We start from the raw sequence: 20,993 nt of genomic DNA, 5'->3' as shown, positions 1-20,993 counted from the left end.
ACAGCAACTTCCCCCTCTTCCTCTGGATGTGGGCTTATGTCATCACTTTAACCCTGCGGCTGTGAAATGTTAGTAAAGACTGTTAAATTGGAGCGTTTGCTTCACGCGCTTGTCTCTGATTGGCCCAGACGGATCAGAAGTCAGGACCCCGCTGCTGATTGGCCGCTTCTAGTCGCACGCCGCGAGCTGCGCGTGGCGTGAAATTTTCAGGGACGGTTTGAACTGCAGTGACCTCTGCGCGATAATTATGCTACATCACCACACATCACACCACAGCCGGGAACGGACTCGTTCCTGAACGGGATCCGAGTTAACTCGGTTCATCATGAGGCAAAAATGTGCTGACTTGGCACCGGGGTGTGCACACAGAGGAGGCGTGGTCCTGTGAAAGCACTAGTGGGTGTACTGTTTACCCATAAACCCACTTTAACACACACACATGCACACACACACATGCACACCAACCATTTTAAATTAAAAATGTTCTATAACGTCGGCTTATGTTTCTGGTTTTATAAAATACCCAATACTAGCGTGCACTTACGGGATCTTTAAATTACAATAAGATAATGCACCCATCAAATTTTAAATATGTGTTTGGATTTGTTGGTTCAACACTCAACATTTCAACTGATTATAAATAAGAACCGTCTTTTCATAATAAAAATTCTGTATTTTGTTCACACACTGAACCTGGTGGTCTGAAATGAGCTGGGATCAGATCAGCACACTGTAGTCTCACATTCCTCTCTGCCCTGTCTGTGTGAAGCCAGCAGGTGTGAGCTACTGCAGCTGAGGACTGAGAGCTCTAAGCTTAGCAAGGAATCTAAATTACCAAGGCAACTCAGTTTTCCAATATTGATTCTGCATAACTTTATTGCAATTTTTAGGCTGTAAAACTGTACAAAAACAAACAAGACACAACAGGAAACTGTGATAATATTCTCTCTAACTTTTCCATCCATTTTCAGCCACTTATCCGGGGTCGGGTCGCAGGGGCAGCAGCCTAAGCAGGGAGACCCCAGGCTTCCCTCTCCCCAGCCACCTGGGCCAGTCCCTCCGGGGGAATCCCAAGGTGTTCCCTGGCCAGCAGAGAGAAAGGTCTTCCTTTAGGTCTCTTCCCGGTTAGACGTGCCTGGAACACCTCACCAGGAGGAGTCCAGGAGGCATCCTAATCAGATGCCCGAGCCACCTCAACTGGCCCCTCTCGAAGTGGAGGAGTAGCAGATCTACTCAGAGCCCCTCCCAGATGACAGAGCTTCTCACCCTATCTCTAAGGGAGAGCCCAGACACCCTGTGGAGAAAACTCACTTCGGTCCCTTGTATCTGCATTCTCATTCTTTCAGTCACTATCCAAAGCTCATGACCATAGATGGGGGTAGGAACGTAGATCGACCAGTAAATTGGGAGCTTGCTTTCTGGCTCAGCTCTCTCTTCACCACGACAGCCTGCTGGTACAATGCCCGTAACACTGCAGATACAGCACACATCCGCCTGTTGATCTCCAGCTCCATCATTCCCTCACTCATGAGTCATGAACAAGACCTTAAGATACTTAAACTCCTCCACTTGGGGCAGGACCTCATCCATGACCTTAACTTTTACCAGCCTAAAATGCTTTGTTGTAAGAGCCAAATGATGAATTGTATAAGCACCCTCATAATTCAATAACTCTTTGAATAAAATTGGATTTCCATTAGCTTGAAATGCTAAGGGGATACATAGTCTATAGGCTACATCAAATAATGTTCCAATAAAAACACTTTTTTGTCCTAACAGCATTTTGGAATTAATTGTTTTGGAGGCGTAAACCCCATTTTCTGTGTCAGCAGATGGCTTCTTAATTTTTAAATACAGTTAAATCAAAATGGCGGGATCTGTTCAGGCCTATGACTTATCAGAACAACCTGGGCTTTACTGGGAAGATAAACCTTCTGATTGAGATTAAAAGTTTAAGCTGCAAGTAGCTAAATTTGTGTTAGAGGAGGAGGTATTTCACGAATCAAAATGTTACTGAACACAGAGGTGGATTAATCATTATGTGGGCTTGTGTTGCTGGTGGAAACAGTGCAGGAAATAATGGATTTGACTAAATACAAGCACATTTTAGAAACATAATGAAAGCTTTCCAAATTACTAAGCACTGATAAAAGATGGAAACTACAAAAGTATTTGTGCTTTGGACAAGAAACCTTATTAAAATGCCTTTCTCATTCGTCTCACTTCACAACAGCTTCTTGTCGAATGTTCTTGGACGCTGCTGTTGGAACTGACAAATAAATGTAGCTGATTGTGTTGCAGGAGCAGTGCAAAAGTTAAACTGAGAAAAGAATGTTTTTCACCAAACACCAAAGCCAATGTAACCAGAATATCAGCAAGCATCTTTCACATTAAACCTCTAAATAACTAGAATAATCATAGTCTGTGTTTGATAGTGGCTTACTTGCAGCTCAGTGCAAACTTCACACATTAAAAAAAATCCAGGTTAATATGCAGGTGAATTTATGTCAAAACTGCTCACGGAAAAGTTGATAAAGAAAATCATGTAAAACACACAAAAGCAAGAACTGGTGAAGAGATAGTGAGAGTATTGAAAATATTGTGAATTTTATTACAGAATAGCACACAGTTGAGATCTGACATGTTGAAAATGAAAACCTGTTCATCTGTCCGCAGAAGGAAATGTCTAATTTTCATCTCAGAACTTGTTTTCATTTGTTGTGATCTTGTTGAGTTGGCACTGACCTTCCCTCAATCATTTTGTGCAAGTTAAAGCTCACAAATAGACATCAGTACTCGTTGTTAAAATGGTATTTTAGACCATTAAACATGACTTTTCATTTTACAGTCTGGTTATATTGTTATGTTAATAAGAATATTCTTTCAACCGGTCTTTCAGTTTGTAAGAACTCAGAAATCAGATGTCTTCTGACACATTTCTGCTGTAGCTGCATGGATGTGGAAAATGAATGCAGGATATGACTGCTCGATTGAAATAAACAAGTGCTGCATTTGGATATATTTGGCGTATAATATACAGAACTGTCGAATATCAGAGTGCAAATCCTTAAAATTGTTTAAAAAAAGAGGGGGGGTCAAACTAAAGTATTCCATATACTAGAACTTCCAAAGAAACACAAAACATTGATGCACTTATAATTCAAAACTGACAGTCACTTTTGCAGCACATCAAAGAGAAACCAGACCCATCTCTGAAATCACCATAGCAACAAGTCTGATGATCCAAAAGTGACAGAAGAAAAATAGACGCGGTTCAGCCTTGACAGTCACCGACACATCACCTCACCACAACACCTACTACAGTATATCGCCATGCATTTTGTTTTGTAATACCCAGATTAGTCACATGACTGGCCACCGCAGGGATCAATGAGAACCCGGCCGCTGATGTTTGAGGACAACATCTGGGAATGAGCCAGAAAAAGATATATCCCAATTAGGCTATCTTAAATGAAAAAAGGGAATATAAACTTGGAATGATGTGAATATGTCGCTGACTGGAATATTGTTGGCACTATTCTATAATAACTACACAAAAATTAAGCAAATTAAAAAATTGCAAGTTACAGTTTAGATTAAATTGCAGTTTTAATCTAAGGTAAAGGTGGGGCTTGCATTATTCTAATAAAAACTCCATTTGATAATTGCACAGACTAAATTTAGCACATGCTAATCTTTTCTTAGTGCTTTCTAAATATTTGGTTTTGCTGCAGAAGGCAACCATGTCTCACATTGAAGCACACTGCAAAACTCCGTTTCCACACAGTTTTTGTGACACTGCAGTCAGATTATAAGAATAAAACACGGGCTCCCTCACTTTCCTGTTCTTTGCTATACTTCATTATTTAAGCTAGCAGGTTTTCAGTCACAAATAAACCAAGTTACAGGTGCCCATAAAGGTAATGTTCATATTAAAATCACCAGCATGTTAAAAAGGCAGGTTTTCATTTACTAAATCGTTTCAGTGACGTTACTCCATATTTCTTCTTGCTTTCGACTGAATATTTGAGTAACATATAAAAATGTTGGCTACATGTTTCTTTATGAAGAAAGCACATCAAAGTGGCAAAACAGCAAAGATCTGATCTGATCTGAAACATTTCATCAAGACTTTGACGTTAATGAATATTACAAATCTTTATAAAGCATGTTTTTTTTATATCAGTTTGTATAGCTACAGCTAGAAGAACCATAAAGAACAAGCAAAATGTAGTAGAGACCCTCACCGAGCTGACTATACCTCAGGGGATGAGAAATGAATCGCTATAGCGGGTGACTGTTATTCTTCCCGTCTGTTTTCCTGCCTCCGTGACTTCCACAGTTCTTAGCCACTTCGGTGGCTTCCGTCTCCAGTGCGCTGTATCCGAGACCGAACCGCCTCGCGGGACACCCTCTTGCAGTCCCAAGCCAGGCCCAGGAAGCACATGAAGTCGATGAAACAAGTGGTGAGGTTCAGCTTGCAGCCATACTCGCTGGTGGCATAGTCGTAGGGGAACGTGTGGTGATAGTTGTGGAATCCTTCACCTGTAAATAAGGAATCCTGGGTAAGAAATAGAAACTGCATTTTGTGGTGAACTTTTAGTTATCTGTGCTTGAAAGATGCAATCTTGACAGACCTTATGATTCTTGTCAGTATGCTATTAAAGTGGTAGTGTGTAGTTTCCTGGCACTAGGGGGCAGTAGAGACCTTTCAGGGTAGTTTTACTCATATCGTCATGACTGTCACTAGTTTGAAAACATTATGGAAAATGTTTCCTGCGGAGCAGAAAGCATGTGACCTTGGAGTGACTCCTCAGACTTTGATGGTCCTGCAGTTAATGCCATCGAGAGAATGCAGTGCTGATTGTAGTTTTCTGGTCTGCTCGGGGATTCTGCGCCTGCTGATGACGTCATCATACAGCAGCAATACCGCTCGGCCAAATTATATATATATTTTTGTGTGTGTGTGTGTGTGTGTGTGTGTGTGTGTGTGTGTGTGTGTGTGTGTGTGTGTGTAATGTGGTAACGGAACTTCCGTAAGTCGTACGTCCAGCCAGTCCTAGTGTGACGTCAACAGGCACAGGACCCCCGAGCCAGCTAGAAGGAAATACGGCATCTAATTTGGCGTTTCCCAAAGATGCTAGTCCTGCACCCTATGTACATGAGACCTGATTTTTATAGTTATATGTTACAAAGCTGCCCATATTTTTATACAATTGGAGGTAATTTTATTAATTTTCATCGACGGATGGATATTTTCAGAGATTAACAGTAAAAACTACACATTGTCTTTTTAAGGGCCGGCTGTTTCTCTTTCTCTGATGTAATTGAGCTAAAAACCTTTCACACCAGTTGTGTTTTGTTGCCAAGTATGTGTTTGCGTTACGAATGGAGGACCCAGGGACGTGCGGCAGTTCGGCGAGACCGACAACCAGATGGTCCAATGGTTGCTTTTGGTCTGAGTCGTGTTATTGGCGGAGGTTTTTAGACAAATGCAAGAGAACCACTTTCTTTATTTTTTCATTCATTCCCCTTATTTTTCCCTTTTCTTATACAGAAACGATTATGGTAGCAACATCCGGTGAGATATCAGAACTAGCTCATATCCATGAGCATGGTGGGGTTTTGTTTCTAGTAGCGGTTTATTTGAACATTTGAAGAGGATTAAAAAAATTATTAACCCCCAAAAATGTATTTGCATGGCTTGGTAAAACGATGCACTGTTTCGGTGGTACTAACAACCAGAGAAAATTACATTTGTGGCTACAAGAGCGATGTTTGTAACATGCACCCCGGAGTAAGACCACCAGCGCCGATGTAGCTTTTCACCGCCTCCTCGGAGATGAGGAACCCAGAGGGATGTAGCTGAAAAATCCTAACTTAGAAACCACCACAAACTTTATTTGTACATTTGTTTCCTTTTGTTGTGAAAATCCTAGAAAGAGACACCCGCATCCTACTTTGTTGATGCATGACAAAGCTCCGGAGAAGAGACGCTGAGTAGTAAAGCGATTTGACAGCAGTCTCACAAGAACAACTCAACACGATTTTCTGAATAGTTATAATGTAACGTGTGTTTATACTGCTAATGTTAATCTAAAAGTGTCGTCCTGCAGTTGGATGTAGAAACTAAATGTAAAACCCAGGCTAGGTGATGAGGGCTCTACGTCTGCTTTTAAGTAAATAAAATGGAGTCTCACCTCTTTCAACAAAAAATGACCAACTTTGTTACTATGCAGGTACTAATAAGCCTCTGAGCTTTTAACATTGTTTATTGACTCCTAGCTAAGTAGCTAAAAATGCCACTGTATGTTAGCTTTGGCCAGATTTCAAGATCAGCCTCCCACCCTTCTGGTGCAGTAGGCAGATGGAGTGTAGCGGTGTCCCCTTTGAACTGTCACAGCTTGGGTTTACACGTTTTCTGTCTCTAAAAGCCCGTAAACTGAGGATATGCATGAAGGCATCGCATCGTCTCAATGTAAGCTAATGCGGACCGGAAGAGTTTTACATCAAGGGGCCATAAGAATGAGGTGGATAGCTATACTTTGTTAGAACATTGTTAAGCACCATGAAAAAATATTTTAAGCTAACTTGTTTTCCAAATTTGCTATAACAGCTTTAATAGTTGCTTCACCCAGATAATATAATTCGTCTTCTGAACTTCCTCTCATGTAGTTACACATTGTGCCACCCCACCTGCCTGATAGGTGAAGGCCACATCACACCTGTAGAGTCACCTGATCTTGTTCTCCTTTTCACTTACCTGCATCTGCACCACTAAAAAGCCCCTGCAGGAATCCTTTTTTTTTCTCCACTGCGTTTCAAAGTCCATATCACCATTTTCAACTGTTCGACGCACAAAATGCCCCAAAACACACGTCTGCCTGCAGGCTAACTTTGGTACCTTGCTTTTACAACAACGAACGCTTGTTTCCAGACACATAGGTGCATGCATAAAGGGAGATAAAGGGCTTTAGAGATCATTAGTTACACAATGCGAGTTTAAAATCATGAAGCTACTCTTATTTTGAAGGTCTTCATCAAATCCTTCAAAAAGGTGCATTCTCTAATTTCTGCAAAATCATAATTAATTTACATGCAGAAGTTAGACAATTTTTGCACACTTGCTTTAAGTATTAAAATTTTAATCCACACTGCATTTATTATTAAAGCCACTGTGTGCATGGTTGACCAAGCAATACTTCACACTCAATTATGCCTGAAGGTGAAGTTAGACAGAAAGTGACTGTTTAAAAGCAGTATAACACGTCCATATCATGCAGCAGGCAGTAATATGAAACCATATTTAAACGAGTGGCTTAAATTCTGCTGCTGCATTTTTCACATTTGTGCATTTTTCATACCTATAGCGCTGAAAGTGACAAATCTGTTCTCCCGGGGGTTGATGTTCTTGTCATAGGGCCTGTTCCCCCACATGTGAGCCGCACTGTTGACCAGCCAGCTGGCGTTCAGCACCAAAGTGTACCTTAGCAGTGCTGGGACGAAGTACGCCACCCACAGGGACTCCCGCCATAGGTACCAAGGCACAAACATTGGGATAAAAAAGCACATAAGCAGCACAGAAAGCTTGTAATACCTGTTGGAGAGAGGGAGGGTGGGGAGAAGCAGAAGTGGAAACGCTCTTTGAGCTACAGATTTTTTTTTTATTCAATCATTTTCTTGTTGAACCAGAATATCTGCAACAAGTCGAATCATTTATAGCAGTAAAATGAAATAATCTGTAAGTCACGCTACCCACCTCCTTTGGAACATTACGACTTTGTCAGACAGAAGATCTGTGAGCTCTAGCTTGCGCCCCTTTTCAATGACATCAGGATGTTTGCGCACCAGAAGCCAGCCGATGTGAGCGAAGAAGAATCCCCGCCTGGCGTTGTGGGGGTCAGCGTCTGTCTCAGAGTATTTGTGGTGAACCCTGTGGTCTCGAGCCCATTCAAAAATGTCATTCTGTAGTTTGAATTGGAGACAGTCATTTTAGCACATTACTTCCACCATTATAGAAAATGCTTTGACCAGGACTTTGACTATTGGGGGGTCCTACCTCAAAAGCCATGGAGTTGGCAAAAGCAAGAAAGATCCTGAGAGGTAGTGAAGCCTTGTAGGTTCTGTGGCTCCACAGGCGATGAGCTCCTGCAGTTATTCCTAAAGCACTAATCAAAAAACAGAGTACAGCTGTGGAGAGAAAGAAATCAACCATTTAGTTGATGTAGAAGTGGAATGTGGCCTTCATTAATTCTTCTGTGCATTTTTTCTAATCTAAATCATATTTCATACATAATCCAAACACCACAAGATGTGCTACAAATGAGTTTAAAACGTTGCCAGTAACTGTTAGAGTCAATCCTGTTGTTAATTTCAGTCCTCTGAAGAGCTTTCATGAAATTCCCAGTAAGCGGTCTCTATAGGTACGCTCAAATTAATAAACTTAAGGAGTAAAGCTGATTAAATACGGTATCACAGCTCATCAATATCAGCAAACATAAAAATTCAGATGACAGGCTAATTAGACAATGGAAATTTAGAATGCTAAGTAGTCACGCAGAATCTCGCGATATTGGCTGTGACTATAACAGCAATATATCTTCAGACATGGCCGTGGGTTTGTATAGATGTAAAGGGGTAGTCCTCTTTTTCCTGACTGACAGACACTGTGCAGTAGTTTATGTGTTTTCTACTAAATACTCACACCAAAGCAAGGTTAAAGGGGCGGCAGAAGGGATGAGGAAGACGCCATACACAGCTCCTAGATGCAGCAGAGACATCATAATGACATTTCTCCAAACGATGATTGTGGGAGGTTTGGGGCCCTCCTTCTCCTTGTATGTGTGATCAAACGCGTCGTCTCTGGCTGTGTCTGAACCAACATCCCCGTTGCTGGACTTGTGCTGCTGTCTTTTCTCAAGCGTCTCCGTCTCCGTCATTTTGGATGAGTGATGCTGTGAACGCAACAGATCAGGCGGCAGAACGAAACTGTTTGTATTAGACCACCAGGGGATAAACAACGCCGCTCACGGAGAATATGTAAATAATTTTTCAGCTACCAAGTCTGGCAAGGTGCTAGCTGGGGCTGATGTCTGAAAAATAGGATGCTGACTGCAGCTGGAAAACGCAACGTTGCATAACAAGTAAAAAAATAAAAACAAACAAACAAAAGATATTGAGTAACTCACCGAGGATAAGATCAGAGGTGCTGAAGAGGGAAGATGCCGGTCCGGCTGACCCAAAATGACAGTAACCCAGAAAAAGAGCGATAGTCAGATCTGCAGCGAACGCATCAATGAGAGAACGAAGCCCAATGTGCGTCTGACCAATCAGAGCTCAGATGCCGCCTGAAACTCGCGCTCTGATTGGCTGTCTGTTCATCTCCTGTTCACCTTTTATTCTTTCTGTGGCGAGCCAGATGTATATATTTACTTCCTCCGGAGAGCAGCTGCTGCTGTTTTTCTGTCCAGACTTGTTGCCTGAACTAGCTGCAGTCGTTTATTTAATTACGGGTGGATTTATACATATTCATAGCTGGAAAGGGCGGCAATGAGTTCATTTGGTACCTTGGAACAGAATTGGACCTTCACCCTTTCTCAGGCCACGCAGCTCACCTGTAAAAAATAACATCAATTATAAACTCCAATCCATTTGTTCCATTTACAGTAGAGGGTCGTTTAAGAACCTGACTATTTAATGAACTGGAAAAGGTTTATTTAAATATAAACATTTCAGATGCACAGATACGACAAAAATAAACTCAAATAGTTTAATAAACCATCAGGTCTCATCTTAAACCGGGTCAGCGTTCATTTCTAGATTTCCACCATGACCTACATTTGAAACCCACAGTTTGGCTCCATCTACTGGAGGAATGAGAAATGAGAGTCCCTCACCATATAAAATAATATCACCACACCTGACTGACTGAGGCTGTCTGCAGGGCCACGTGGTGTCACCCGGAAGCGGCGGTATTTTTAGCATAACTGCTGCCGCTGATGTCGCTGCTGCCGCTGCTGCGATGGAAGTAAACAAGGACGAAGCGGAGCGCTGCATCGACATCGCGACGGATGCTTTAAACAGCCTAAAGCTGGAAAAGGCGTTAAAGTTCTTGGAGAAGGCGCAGAGACTGTTCCCGACAGAGAAAGCCAGAGGTAGGTGGGGAGGGAGGGAGGATGGATCCAGCAGCATCAGCAGCTGCAGCATCACCTGCATCCCGGAGAGGGCCTGTACGAGACCAGCTATAGCTGGATCTGTAAACAATTAACAGAAGCGTTGCATTAAAATTATACATATTAAATATATTTTATTTTGGAACTGATTATGTTCACTGATTGCTCAAAGATGACCGAAACCAGCCTAATACAGACTAGATGTCCTATTAAAAGAAAAAAGAAGAAATCCTAAAGAGCAGTGCTCCATCATTCTTTAGCGAATATTTTACACATTATCTTTCCTTGTTAAGGTTAAAAAAATGGAATTAAACAGACACACATATAACCCAGAAGAGTCAGAATGTCAAACATGTGTTACGCATGTATCGCTTTTCAGGTGAAACTGGGAAATTAGAATAAAGTCCATTTATATCAGTAAACCAACTTAGACTGAGTGACCATCTAAAGGTTCAGGAACTCTTTACAGGTATTTTGAATTCATAGCTGATTGTGTGTGTGTGTGTGTGTGTGTGTGTGTGTGTGTGTGTGTGTGTGTGTGTGTGTGTGTGTGTGTACTTTATGCATTCGTGCTTCCTAGATGTTTGGTTCAATAAAAATTATTTAATTTTTCATTACAAAATTAATTCTAGCTCCTGTTTTTAGATGCATGTTTAGGTTTAAAGTATGTTTTCTATCTCAGATTTTTTGAAGATTCAATCTTTGAATATTTTAACACACTAAAGGAAGAATATTTGGGAAAAGTGGAGATAAAAATAGCATTTCTGATCACAGAAAAGTCACGTTTATCAATTTTTCTTTTATTTGATTTATTTTTAAAGTTAAATACACGTTTGGGCTCAAACACTCTGCTAATGTGATTTTAAATTATCATTATTATTGTTTTTGATTTATTCCATAACTAGGGGTCAAGATTAAAGAAAACCAGTTTTGAAAAAAATCCATTATTTTTTAAGGTCATGGCATTAAAAGACAAGTATAACACAGCAATGCATTATTTCAGTTTTTTTTTTCAATTTGCAAATTTCTTTTTATTAAATCAGTTTCAAGCTGATTGAATATTTTTTCCATTATGGATTTAAGGGCTTTTGAATTTGGTGTAGAGTTTTTTATTTAATTTTTTTTAATCTGATCATTAAATATGTTTGAACAACTCTGTGTCCATCAGCACTTTTAGATTTACTAGCAAAGAATGGAGCCAATCCTAGACAAGGAGCCCCCGCCGACTTCAGTGGAGCCTCGAGGCCCCAGCAGCGGTGGAACACCAGTGATGATCCCAAACCTGAGGGAAAGCCTCCAGATTACTCCAAACCCTACACTGCAGATCAGCTAGAAGCTGTGAGACGGTACCTGGACCTACTGTTAACATAATCTGGTCTTTATTTGCTAATAGATGCTAATAATGTGTTCTGCACCCAGAATAAAACAATGCAGAGACTTCTATCAAATTCTTGGAGTCCAAAAAGATTCCTCAGAGGAGGATCTGAAGAGATCCTACAGGAAACTGGCTCTAAAGTTCCACCCTGACAAGAATCATGCTCCAGGCGCAACAGAAGCGTTCAAAGGTGATCGCAAAAAGTGCATATATCATGGTCTGCGTCCTGCGTCTCCCTCATGTGTCTCCTTGTGTTCTCCATCCCACTCTAGGTTTCCCTTATGTGTTTCCTTGTGTTCCTCATGTGTCTCCTTGTCTGCATCCCTCCTCATGGGCCTTCTTGTGTTCCCCAGGCCACTCTAGGTTTTTTCCCCCCTTAGGTGTTCCCCCAGGTTTCAGTGTCCCTGTGTGTCCCCAACCCCCTCCAGGCTCTCTAGGTTTCCCTTACGTTTTTCCTTAGACACCTTTTATCATTAGTCTTCTGTTAAGTGTTTTATCTAGTCTGTTTTCTCTCTCTAGTTCATTTTGCTCCCTTCCCCATTTTTTAGGTCTGGTTTCCTCCCCTGCTCCGTTCTGCTCCTCATCTGTTTATTGGTCTCACCTGTGCACAATTCCCTAATCACCCGGCCCTTGTGTATATAACCCTGTCTGCGTCACAGTGTGTTTGTTGGTCCATTGTTTGTGTCAGTGTTGTCTCTAGGTCTCCAGGTCAGCTCTTTAAGTGAGCTCTTTGTCTCGAGGTCTCCAGGTTGTTTCATACTAGGATTTTTGGATTTTTGGTTTTGGCTTCCTGCCCTTTGGATTTACTTTTGGACAGTCGCACCTAATAAAGGATTTTACGTTTATTCCTGCCTCGAGACTCCCTGGTTTTGCATCTTGGGTCCTAACCTCCCCCCTCCCTCCCACTCACAGCGTGACAGCATAAGTCTTGGTATTCGCTGAAGCACGTTGCCTTTTATGTCTGAATTTTAAACATCCACGAGCAAAAATATTATTTTTTTTATTTTAAGTGCTATTTCTTAAAAACATTAATTTTGATGATGTTGGTGGTGTTTTACAGCTATCAGTAATGCCTATGCTGTTCTGAGTAACACTCACAAGAGACGCCAGTACGATCAGTGTGGAGAAGATGGAGAACATCCATCAAATGGTTGCCCAGACAGCAGAAGCTTCGAACCAGACATTTCACCTGAAGACCTCTTCAATATCTTCTTCGGGGGAGGTTATCCATCGAGTTAGTTTTACTGACTACATTGTTTTTCTTTGCTCTTAACATTTCTTATTAGAATGGGTTTGCTAAAAACCAAATGTGCCATGTGCTATTTTAGGTGATGCTCATATGTACTCTAACGGGAGGAGGCACAACCAAAGGCGAGAGAGAAGAGAGCGACCCAGGGATGTGAGTTTATCCCTCCAGAGCTTCTTTGCAGATGATGCAGTTGCCAGTTTCACCAGCAGGAGGCAACATTTAGTTGTTTACAATTTTACCTGCTGCTGAAAGTTTGTATCCAATCCTGGTCGACAAGGTCCCCTATCCCGCATGTTTTAGAGGTTTTTCTGCTCCAACACACCTTATTTATTCAGTGAGTGATTAAATGACTTTTGCAGAGCTTGATGAGCTGCAGAACAGGTAATTCAACCATTGAATCTGGCATGCTTGAGCAGGGAAACAACAAAACTAGCAGATTGGACACCTTTTAGATGTTTTTTTAGGTAACACATTTGTATTTCTGTTTTGCAGGGAGGCCTTGCTCTTTTTGTGCAGGTCATGCCTATCCTCATCCTGGTTATTGTGTCAGCTCTAAGTCAGATAATGGTCAACAGCCCCTCCTACAGTCTCAGCTTCAGGCCGTGAGTGTGACCTGCAAGAGAGGAGAGGAATGAATAACACTGAACAGTCATTCTTCTTAACTGAAGTGCACCTAGACAAAAGATTAGTTTCTGGATTCATGCAACTCAGCAAGCCTAGATCTATTTCACATGGCTTGATTTTTGCACAAACATAGCAAATAACAGTTAAAATAATAAACAGATATGATGCCACACTAGTTATTTCCAAATAATCACAGCACTCTCAGTTTGCTCTATACGTCGGTTTGCTCTTTATGTGGATATTTTTGTTTTAATAACAGGAATAATAGCAAACTAAAACAATAAAATACCATCTAAGTTAAAGCTGCCTAGCTCTTCATCTGATTCATGTTTCACCAATAAAATTTAATTATGTCAAGATGATCTGCATGATGGGACCTCATGTCACTAATATGAGGCGCAGCAGGGCCATGAAAGCAGTTCAAAACTAAAATATTAATGGAAGGTGATATTGTTTTCTTTTGTTTGCCCAAAAGAGCACATAAAGATCAAATGGGACAGGGCCAATTATTGAGCTTTGGGGAACACCACAAGTTAACAAAGATAAACTAAACTTGAATGAATTTAAAGTCTGATCTGTCTGTTTTACACTCTGTTGTGTCTTGTCACAGGTCAGCTGGTTACTCTCAGAAGAGGCTCACTGAGAACCTCAAGGTGCCATATTATGTTGGGGAGCGCTTCTCCAAAGAGTTCACAGGTGTGAATCTGAAAAATGTGGAGCGCTCAGTAGAGGACGATTATATCTCCAATCTTCGCAACAACTGCTGGAAGGAGAAACAGCAAAGTAAGTTTTGTAAATCTTTTGCAAAACATGCAGATACTTTAGCCAGTCACAGGATTTGTTTGTGTGATCTCCCACAGAGGAAGGAATGCTATATAGGGCTCGCTATTTTGGAGACAGCGAGTCATACCAAAGAGCGCAGAGGGCTCGAACGCCAAGTTGTGGCAAGCTCTCTGAGATCACCACCGCTTCACATTAAAAGTAAGTTCACCAGAAGATGTTTAGACCACTTGATTGTTTCAACCCTCTTCAAAAAGTCTAAGGATTTATTCATTTCCCTTCTCACTGTCCAGGTTTCCAAAATCACCACAAAACACAGCTAGCTGTACAAAAGCTTCAAGAGTTTGGAGGCTGGGGATGGCTTAGCAAAACACACACCCTCACCAGAGCCTGGTTGATGAAACCACATCTGTGGAGTCTTAGTTCATTAAATACCTAAATACGTAAATATTGTATAGTTATTATGAAAAGCCATTTATCACATTTTGACGGCCAAGCAAGATGTGGGTTTGGATCGCCTGTAAACGACAGTCTTGACTGGAAAGCCATAAGCTGACAAATATTATTTGACCTTATAGTTACAACTAGTAATGTGGACTCATGTAGCACTTAAAAATACCATAACTAATGCTTCCTTCTTGTCTTAAGCAGCCAGACCTGGAGAATACCTCTTCCATTGACTCCAAATGCACTTTCTATCTATGCAGGAGTTTTGTGCAACCTCAGTTAGACACTTGAACTTTTGATTTGTCATTTCCTGTCACGTATGTGTGAGACAGCAATTAGGAAAACTTGATTTAGCTTTTTTCTCACTGTAGAAGAAGTCCTTAAAGCCCTTTGAGAGGTGTTACTTCACTTCCCAGATACCAAAAACGATGAGATTTTCCTAGCCACCATGTGGGACTACAGCCAGTTGGAGTTAGAGTCTCAGATCTTATCTTAGTGTACAACAACCTTGTCTTTATTACACACACACATGATCAGACTAAGAGGAAATGTAGAGATCTTGCTCACATGTTCCACCTTTTTTTTTACTCCCTGATGAAAATAAAAGCGGATGCTGAAACCTGTTGATTGTGACTCATTGCTGTGAGCAGAACAAACAGAGAGGAGAAAACAAGAGCTTAGTCAGCACAAAGCGTGCTGGTGGGGCCTGACTCAGGCTGGGAGAGCAGGACACATGACAGCGTGCACGTTCGCATTTCCAGAGGAGACGTGCAGCGTTTTGCGTGTGTGTGTCAGGCAGCCACATTCTTCCTCTATAAATACATTCAGCTGGTTTGTGCAGATGTTGCAACACTGCTCTCTGGCATTGACAATTCCTGTTTATTTTCTCTTTTCAATAACATGTTTTGCTCATATTCACAAAGTGACACACTTTAGAGCAGGAGTATTCAAATCTGGCCCGGTATCCAGCACGTTTTAGTGGTTTCTCTGATTCAACACACTTGATTCGCCGGTGCAGCAGCTCATCAGGCTCTGCAGATGCTTGTTAATTATCTGTGAGTTAAAACAAAAACATGCTAGACACCAGCCCTCCAGGCCAGGAATTGAATACTGCTGCTTTAGAGGCTAATTAAAACTGAGCCACAGACATGTTTCATTGATTTAATATACTACTGGCAAAGTTTTCAAATTTGAGACATTTTGCTGGATGAAACTACAAATGTATAATTTCCATTTTTTGTAAAAGTTTGAGGTTTAAGTTATAATTAAGCAATATCACACGAGAGGGAGTGCATTGTTGCTGAATATCAGCACTGGTGTGATTCGGTCGTAGGCACGAGGCCGCAGGCCCAACAGGAAACTGAGACTCAGACAAGGCTGTTGCTAGTCAACGCAAACATTTTCTACAATAACAGTTAGAACGCCTGTGCACAGCAGAGTGATACTGTTTGTAAACAGTCCCAGTGCTGTTATAGTCCAATATCAGCACTCTTGGAAAGTCTCTTGACCAATCAAATCACTCGGTCGGAACTAACTGTTGTATAATACGTTACGTTTAAGTCTGACAATAGTGTTAAAGATCCCCGCAGGGGGAAAGAAATTGTAGTTTCATCAAACGTTTGTTGATGACAGTGCAATAGTTTTATGTATATATATATATATATATATATATATATATATATATATGCATACATACACACAGACACACACACCATTGTGAATATAGCTGTAAAGCCAAACAGCACGCTGCAAAACAAGTGTTTTAAATCATAAGTAGTTTAGAGATGCCCTCTTTCTGCATTTGTATCTCATAGTGGCATCCAAATACTGTAATATCATTAATAAAATAAAATCTGGTGAAAACTTCCCTGTTTAAATATTTTAAAAGGCAAAATTATTTTTTTGTCCATTTGCAGTGTCAAATGCTAATAAGTTGAGCCATTATTCTAAATAATTTCATAATTATAATAGGTTAATTCATTTTTGGTGAGTGCTGAATGCTGATGTGTAAGATTTAACTTAATACTTAAAACACCAGCTGTGATGTTTTTAAGAGATCCTCCTAAAGATCTGAAGAATCTGAGAAACTCAAGCAAAAGTCACCATTGCCTAGAACCACTCTATGCCATAAATGTTCCATGTTCAACCCAGTTGGAGAAATCAAAATCAGCCCTAAATCCAGAATCGCTGCATTTCTGCTATTTGTCTAGAAAAAAATTTCCCCCTCAGTGGAGCTCTTAAAACTAGCCTATACATTTTCTTATTTGCAATTTTGTTGACAAGTCAGCAGTTTCCTCTCTCTCTCTCTCAGACATAAATAACCCACAACTCATTAGGACACAGGTAATGAACACTGCAACATTTGTTTAAAAAATGCAATAATTTATTTGTGAGCAAAAAAAGTACAAAAAAACTGCAATGTGATGAGAAATAGAATATCAAATAAAGTTGAAAGAAATGGGTCCAAACAAGTGTAAAATAAATCCAGTGGCCTTTAAAACCCAGAGCTGGAACATAAACAAGCTCCACTCGACTTTTCCAGGAGTGACTGGGTGATGGAACCGTGTACATTCAATAAATGTGTAAAAAAAAAAACCAACCTTCAAACATTAGATCAATACAGCTAGCTGCCCTTTTGACGTAGTTTCAACAGAAACTGAGGTACGCACTTTACTTGTTAAATGCCCGATGAGGAGATGCAGCATCAGAACGGTTATGCTGTGAAATGTTTAAATGTGATCAACACCTGCATCAGTACCACACACTTTGACTCCTTCACAGTACAAATGAAAGGCTACATCATGATCAAGTCGGTCCTTACTCTAAGGCATCATAAGTTCCAAGGCCCTTCTGAGAGCTTTAACGGTCAGCTCAGACATTACAAGGTTATCGTCACTTCAACATTCCTCAATGAGCAAATCTTCAGAACAATACAGTTTCTTCCTGATCACACGGAAACCGGTACCGAGTTTGATCGCTTGTCTGACTACTGGGGTGGAAGGAGACTTGGAGGTAAACAGTCCTTGAATTTTTGGCCACAGGCCGCCCGACTCTAGCCTCAGCACCAGAGTGAGCTGAAAGGTTGGGACAAGGTAGGGGTCCACAGACAGCTGTCCTATGCTCTCACAGGCTGACCCTTGCTCCACACAGAGGTCAATGAGAGCCCCTCTCAGCCCGCAGGGCTCGCTAGCTGCCAGGTGAAGGAGCTCCTGCCCGATGTGCTCCAGGAGCTTCTCTGGAATGAGCAGTTTGGCACACCTCAAGGCGCAGTCCGAGTCTTTGGCTTCTCTTAGGCTAAGTGCGATAAGGTCCACTACTTCTTTCAGGATGGTCTCCTCCATCGGGTCGTAGAAGAGGTCATCATTAGAGGGACACTGGTCACTTGAGATGTCTGACCCTGGGGAAGAGAAGCAGTGTGTTAAAACTTAATGCATGCCCCTCTCACCTCCCAGGGTTCTGACACGGTTGCATCACTGCTTACCTGATTCAGACAGATCACTTCTGCTGCCATGACTGGACCCCGACTCCATGCTGGTGCTGTTTGTGCTGAAATCTGTTAGTCTTTGGACCAGTTTGCCCCAGGACAGCCTTCTTGGACTGCTGTCCACAGGGGACGGAGGTGTGCTGCCATTGTCCATAGAGGCAAAGACTTCAGGCATGTTTGTCCTGCAGCTGCTGCTGTAATCAGCTGTTCAACAGAGACAAAGGCAGCAAATGAACAACACTGTCCAGTGAAACCCAGTTAAAAGTGGTAATATTGAACATTTAGCTGCGCCAGTGACGTTATACACAGGAAACGTTTGCAGGTAAAGCAATTTACATGCAACAAAGCTTCTTGTTTTTTTTTACTTTAAAGCGAGCTTTACAGACGCATAAAATCAACAAAACGAACGAATATTCGTATCATACTTACAGTTGGTGAGAAAACACGCCTGTTGTGGTTGCTGAAGACAAGTCTTTTGATAGTTATTGTCTGATTTTTGCGTCTGGAATCTTCCACTCCTCCTCCTGCCCTTTTCCCAGCTGTCACTCTCTGCGGCGCAGTCTGGCGACCCGCAACAATGTTTATATAGTACGAGAAGAAGCCCCGCCCACCCATGCCTCAGCAGCCAATCAAAAAGGTGGGCACGGCATCTACGCTGAATCTTGCCTGGTAACATGCCAGCAGAGAGGAGAGACAAACAGGAGAAAACGGGGGTGTGGGGGCTGAAAAGCAGAGCCCACTGTAGTGGAAATGTACAGGGACTTGTCTGGGCTTGCAGGCATTCAGTCACGTTTCTTTGTTTCGCTTCCAAAATAAATACGACACAATAAATATTGTTCTGCAGTTTGTGCATTCAGTCATGAAAGGGTGGAATAAAGTCTAACCAGTCCTTATCCCGACCAGGCTGGTTCAAGTATTGCAGTGTACATTACGTCACCTGTTTTTTCTCCCAACCATTACATCAGATTTTTTATCTGCTTCGCAGAGATGAAAACACACAATGAGCTGCATGAAGCTACAAACTCAACCAGAAAGAAATGAACTAAATGTTTCACTTGCATCATGGTTTTCTGGGCCTATCCATGTAGTTGTCCACAAAAGAACAACAAACGCTTAAATTAAGATTTCTGGGTTGTTTGAAAATCCCACAATGGATGTGTGCAGGAAAAAAATACGCTGCTGAAAAACATTTTCTTTGATTTTGTTTTTAATGTCATCAAACCAAAACGTGTGCAAATGTTTAAATGCACAAACCCATCTTTATAGTAGATTCTGATACTGGTAGTCAATCCATCCAAATGAAATTATATATGTGTGTGTGTGTATGTGTATATATATATATATATATATATATATATATATATATATATATATATATATATATATATATATATATATATATATATATACACACACACACACATATATATATATATATAAATCTTCTCCCTGGGCTGCCACCTTACCATGGTGGAGGGGTTTGAGTGTCTCAATGATCCTAGGAGCTAAGTTGCCTGAGGCTTTCTGCCTCTGGTAGGGTCACCCATGGCAAACAGGTCCTAGGTGAGGGATCAGACAAAGAGCAGCCCGGAGACCTCTTATGATGAATTGTATAAATGGAAATCGTGCTCCCTCGTCCGGACGTGGGTCACCAGGGCCCCCCTCTGGAGCCAGGCCTCGAGGTGGGGCACGTTGGCGAGCGCGTGGTGGCCGGGCTTTCACCCATGGAGCCCGGCCGGGCACAGCCCGAACAGCAAACATGGGTCCCCCTTCCCATAGGCTCACCACTCATGGGAGGGGCCAAAGGGGTCGGGTGCAGTGTGTGATGGGTGGTAGTTGAGGGCGGGGACCTTGGCAGTCTGATCCTCGGCTACAGAAGCTGGATCTTGGCACATGGAATGTCACCTCTCTGGTGGGGAAGGAGCCTGAGTTGGTGTGCAAGGTTGAGAGGTTCCGACTAGATGTAGTGGGACTCACCTCAATGCATGGCTCTGGAACCAGTTTCCTTGAGAGGGGTTGGACTTTCTACCACTCTGGAGTTGCTCCCACTGAGAGGCGCCAAGCAGGGTTGGGCATACTAGTTGGCCCCCATCTTGGTGCCTGTACATTGGGGTTTACCTCAGTGAATGAGAGGGTAGCCTCCCTCTGCCTATGTGTGGGGGGACGGGTTCTGACTGTGGTCTGTGATTATGCACCAAACTACAGTTCAGACTACCCACCCATTTTGGAGACCTTGGGGGGGGGGGGGGGGGGGGGGCTGGAAAACGCTCCTTCCGGTGACTCCCTTGTTCTGCTGGGGGACTTTAATGCTCACATAAGCAATGACAGTGAGACCTGGAGAGGTGTGGTTGGGAGGAACGGCCCCCTGATATAAATTTGAGTGGTGCTTTGTTATTGGACTTCTGTGCCAGTCATGGATTGTCCATAATGAACACCATGTTCAGACATAAAGGTGTCCATATGTGCTCTTGGCACCAGGATACCTTAGGCCGCAGCTCGATGATCGACTTTGTTGTTGTTTCAACTGACTTGCGGCCGCATGTCACTCGGGTGAAGAGAGGGGCGGAGCTGTTAACTGACCACTACCTGGTGGTGAGTTGGCTCAGATGGTGGGGGAGGATGCCGGTCAGACCAGGCAGGCCCAAACGTATTACGAGGGTCTGCTGGGAACATCTGGCAGAGTCTCCTGTCAGAAGGAGCTTCAATTCCCACCTCCGACAGAAATTCCAAAATGTTCCGGGGGAGGCGGGGAACATTGAGTTTGAATGGACCCTGTTCTGTGCCTCCATTGTTGAGGCGGCAGACCGGAGCTGTGGTCGCAGGGTCGTCGGTGCCTGTCGTGGTGGCAACCCCCAAACCTGC

General features: G+C 42.2%; 3 protein-coding genes across 3 annotated transcripts; 1 reads left to right on the top strand and 2 right to left on the bottom strand.

Annotated features, from left to right (window-relative positions):
- Nucleotides 1-4,199: 4,199 nt before the first annotated feature.
- Nucleotides 4,200-9,322, bottom strand: scd (stearoyl-CoA desaturase (delta-9-desaturase)). The gene is made up of 6 exons (XM_015963022.3): nucleotides 9,189-9,322; nucleotides 8,705-8,954; nucleotides 8,060-8,190; nucleotides 7,760-7,965; nucleotides 7,365-7,597; nucleotides 4,200-4,545 (listed from the first exon to the last, which is right to left on the bottom strand). Exons 2-6 carry the CDS (start codon nucleotides 8,937-8,939, stop codon nucleotides 4,346-4,348), a joined length of 1,005 nt encoding a protein of 334 aa, XP_015818508.1. The 5' UTR covers nucleotides 8,940-8,954; nucleotides 9,189-9,322; the 3' UTR covers nucleotides 4,200-4,345.
- Nucleotides 9,323-9,944: 622 nt separating this feature from the next.
- Nucleotides 9,945-15,269, top strand: dnajb12b (DnaJ heat shock protein family (Hsp40) member B12b). The gene is made up of 9 exons (XM_015963025.3): nucleotides 9,945-10,154; nucleotides 11,341-11,518; nucleotides 11,592-11,737; nucleotides 12,608-12,781; nucleotides 12,876-12,946; nucleotides 13,289-13,398; nucleotides 14,031-14,203; nucleotides 14,281-14,401; nucleotides 14,494-15,269. The coding sequence occupies exons 1-8, from the start codon at nucleotides 10,022-10,024 to the stop codon at nucleotides 14,397-14,399; spliced, it is 1,104 nt and encodes a 367-aa protein (XP_015818511.3). The 5' UTR covers nucleotides 9,945-10,021; the 3' UTR covers nucleotides 14,400-14,401; nucleotides 14,494-15,269.
- Nucleotides 15,270-17,008: 1,739 nt separating this feature from the next.
- ddit4 (DNA-damage-inducible transcript 4) lies at nucleotides 17,009-18,822 on the bottom strand. Its single transcript, XM_015963023.3, has 3 exons — nucleotides 18,561-18,822; nucleotides 18,129-18,335; nucleotides 17,009-18,044 (listed from the first exon to the last, which is right to left on the bottom strand). Exons 1-3 carry the CDS (start codon nucleotides 18,805-18,807, stop codon nucleotides 17,545-17,547), a joined length of 954 nt encoding a protein of 317 aa, XP_015818509.2. The 5' UTR covers nucleotides 18,808-18,822; the 3' UTR covers nucleotides 17,009-17,544.
- Between the last annotated feature and the right edge of the window lie 2,171 nt (nucleotides 18,823-20,993).

This window comes from Nothobranchius furzeri, chromosome 16 (genome assembly GCF_043380555.1).
Source record: "Nothobranchius furzeri strain GRZ-AD chromosome 16, NfurGRZ-RIMD1, whole genome shotgun sequence".
Lineage (NCBI taxonomy): Eukaryota > Metazoa > Chordata > Actinopteri > Cyprinodontiformes > Nothobranchiidae > Nothobranchius > Nothobranchius furzeri.
Note: the sequence above shows the minus strand (reverse complement) of the source record. Positions and strands in the feature narration are given on the sequence as shown.